General features: G+C 35.7%; 1 protein-coding gene across 1 annotated transcript; it reads right to left on the reverse strand.

Annotated features, from left to right (window-relative positions):
* Nucleotides 1-577: 577 nt before the first annotated feature.
* Nucleotides 578-1,560, reverse strand: LOC110440856 (kelch-like protein 10; the record flags this gene model as incomplete). Its single annotated transcript, XM_021483979.1, has 2 exons — nucleotides 578-849; nucleotides 1,391-1,560. Coding segments are annotated over 2 exons (442 nt in total), but the record flags the coding sequence as incomplete, so codon positions are not given.
* Nucleotides 1,561-1,813: the final 253 nt, after the last annotated feature.

Here is a 1,813-nt window from a genome sequence, read left to right on the forward strand (position 1 = left end):
ACAAAGCATGTCATCTATTACCTAGTAACACAAATAATGTCATATATTACCTAGTTTCACAAACTATGTCATATATTATCTAGTAACACAAACTATGTTATCTATTATCTAGTAACACAAACCATGTTATCTATTATCTAGTAACACAGAGTATATCATCTTTCATTTACAAGCAAATTGAAACAAATATCCAATGAAGTTTTAACAGTTTCAGTTAGAGAAATCTCTGGGTTTTCTTTTAAAAAAATCCATATCTCTATTAAAATAATCTTTATTATATTTTAAGACATCTAATATTAGTTTGAAAAGCTGTTTGTTTAATTGGATTAGATACATGGATGTCTTTAAAAACGTGAAAAATATCTCGAAATTAGTTAAAAAATGTATTTAAATATAATTGACATTATCTCTTACAACTAGAAATAGCTCGGATATTTTAAAAATGTAAATACGATATCTCGTAAATGAATAGATATCTCCAATATTTATGAGATGTTTCATAAAATGGATGGGATGTATCTTTAAGATACTAAGTATTAATTTGAATCCCCATATTTCTCCCCCTTTAAATACTCACTTCTACACCAAAGTTGCTCCTGGGACTGTACATAGCAAGAATAGATTCCCAGCGATCTGTGAATGGGTTGTACCGCTCCGCAGTGCTCATCCGAGAGATACCATTGAACCCCCCTACAGCATATATCTGGTCCCCGTAGGCCTTGACACCTAAACCACTACGTCTGCTGCGCATGGGCGCAAAACATGTCCACTGGTTTGCGTAAGGGTCGTAATATTCAGTCGAATTCAAACATTCCTCTCCATTGAATCCGCCACAAATGTAAATCTTTTCTGAATTGTAGCAAATAAAGATATGCTAGTTACACCAATAATTTGTAGTTTCCAAATGTATTTATATTATTTAATAAATTAAAATAAAGTAAAATACATGTAACCGGTCTGTGATATGGCAACTCGTAAATATCATAACGGAAAGAATAGAATTAGAAGCAAACTTCTGAATACCGAATAAACTGCGACACGTTTACACTGTAGGTTGCGAAGCAGGGATGTTAATGTCAAGAAAGGGCAGTTCATGACAGGAAACTGCGTCTTTCAACGACAACTGAAGGAAGATGCGTGTTTCCAAAGTTGACTCACATAGTGATTGTACATGTTAATGTTTTGCATAATATTACAGTACTCTTATTGGTTGTGAATATAATTATGCTCTTCCAGTTGTCGTATCCGCTGTTTCACTATACATTGCTACGGTAACTAAGTAAGTAGAGTGTAGGATATACGCGTTGCTCAATGGTTCCGATACGTGTTTGTTTCTATGTTTCTGAATTATCTTTGAAGGAGGAAGTAAGCGTTTCTATTGTTACTGTACCGTGTAGTGTTGTGGCGCTAGCGTCACTGCGCTGGTGGTTCATAGGCGCGATGTTCATCCACTGATTACGACCGGGGAAGTATCGCTCCGCCGTGTTCAGCCTCACGTGACCATCGAATCCACCAATGGCATAGATACAACCTCGTAGTACAGTCGTACTCACGTAACACCTGAAAACAAACGCGGAAAACGTTTTAAAATAGCTAACATCAAGCGCTATACATCTTTCAAATCCAGACTGAAGCAGATTAAATTAACTGAATGGTGGTCGGAAATTGTTGTAGCGAGCCAGTTTTAGACTGAAATCATCCCGCTATCTATGTTTTATAGTCGATGCACTAACTAATTCACACACAAAAACACATTTTAACTCTTCCACAATTCAATGGTTGGAACAGTTCATTATGAAATTTCAGGGGTGAA

This window comes from Mizuhopecten yessoensis, unplaced genomic scaffold (assembly GCF_002113885.1).
Source record: "Mizuhopecten yessoensis strain PY_sf001 unplaced genomic scaffold, ASM211388v2 scaffold712257, whole genome shotgun sequence".
In the NCBI taxonomy this organism is placed as follows: domain Eukaryota; kingdom Metazoa; phylum Mollusca; class Bivalvia; order Pectinida; family Pectinidae; genus Mizuhopecten; species Mizuhopecten yessoensis.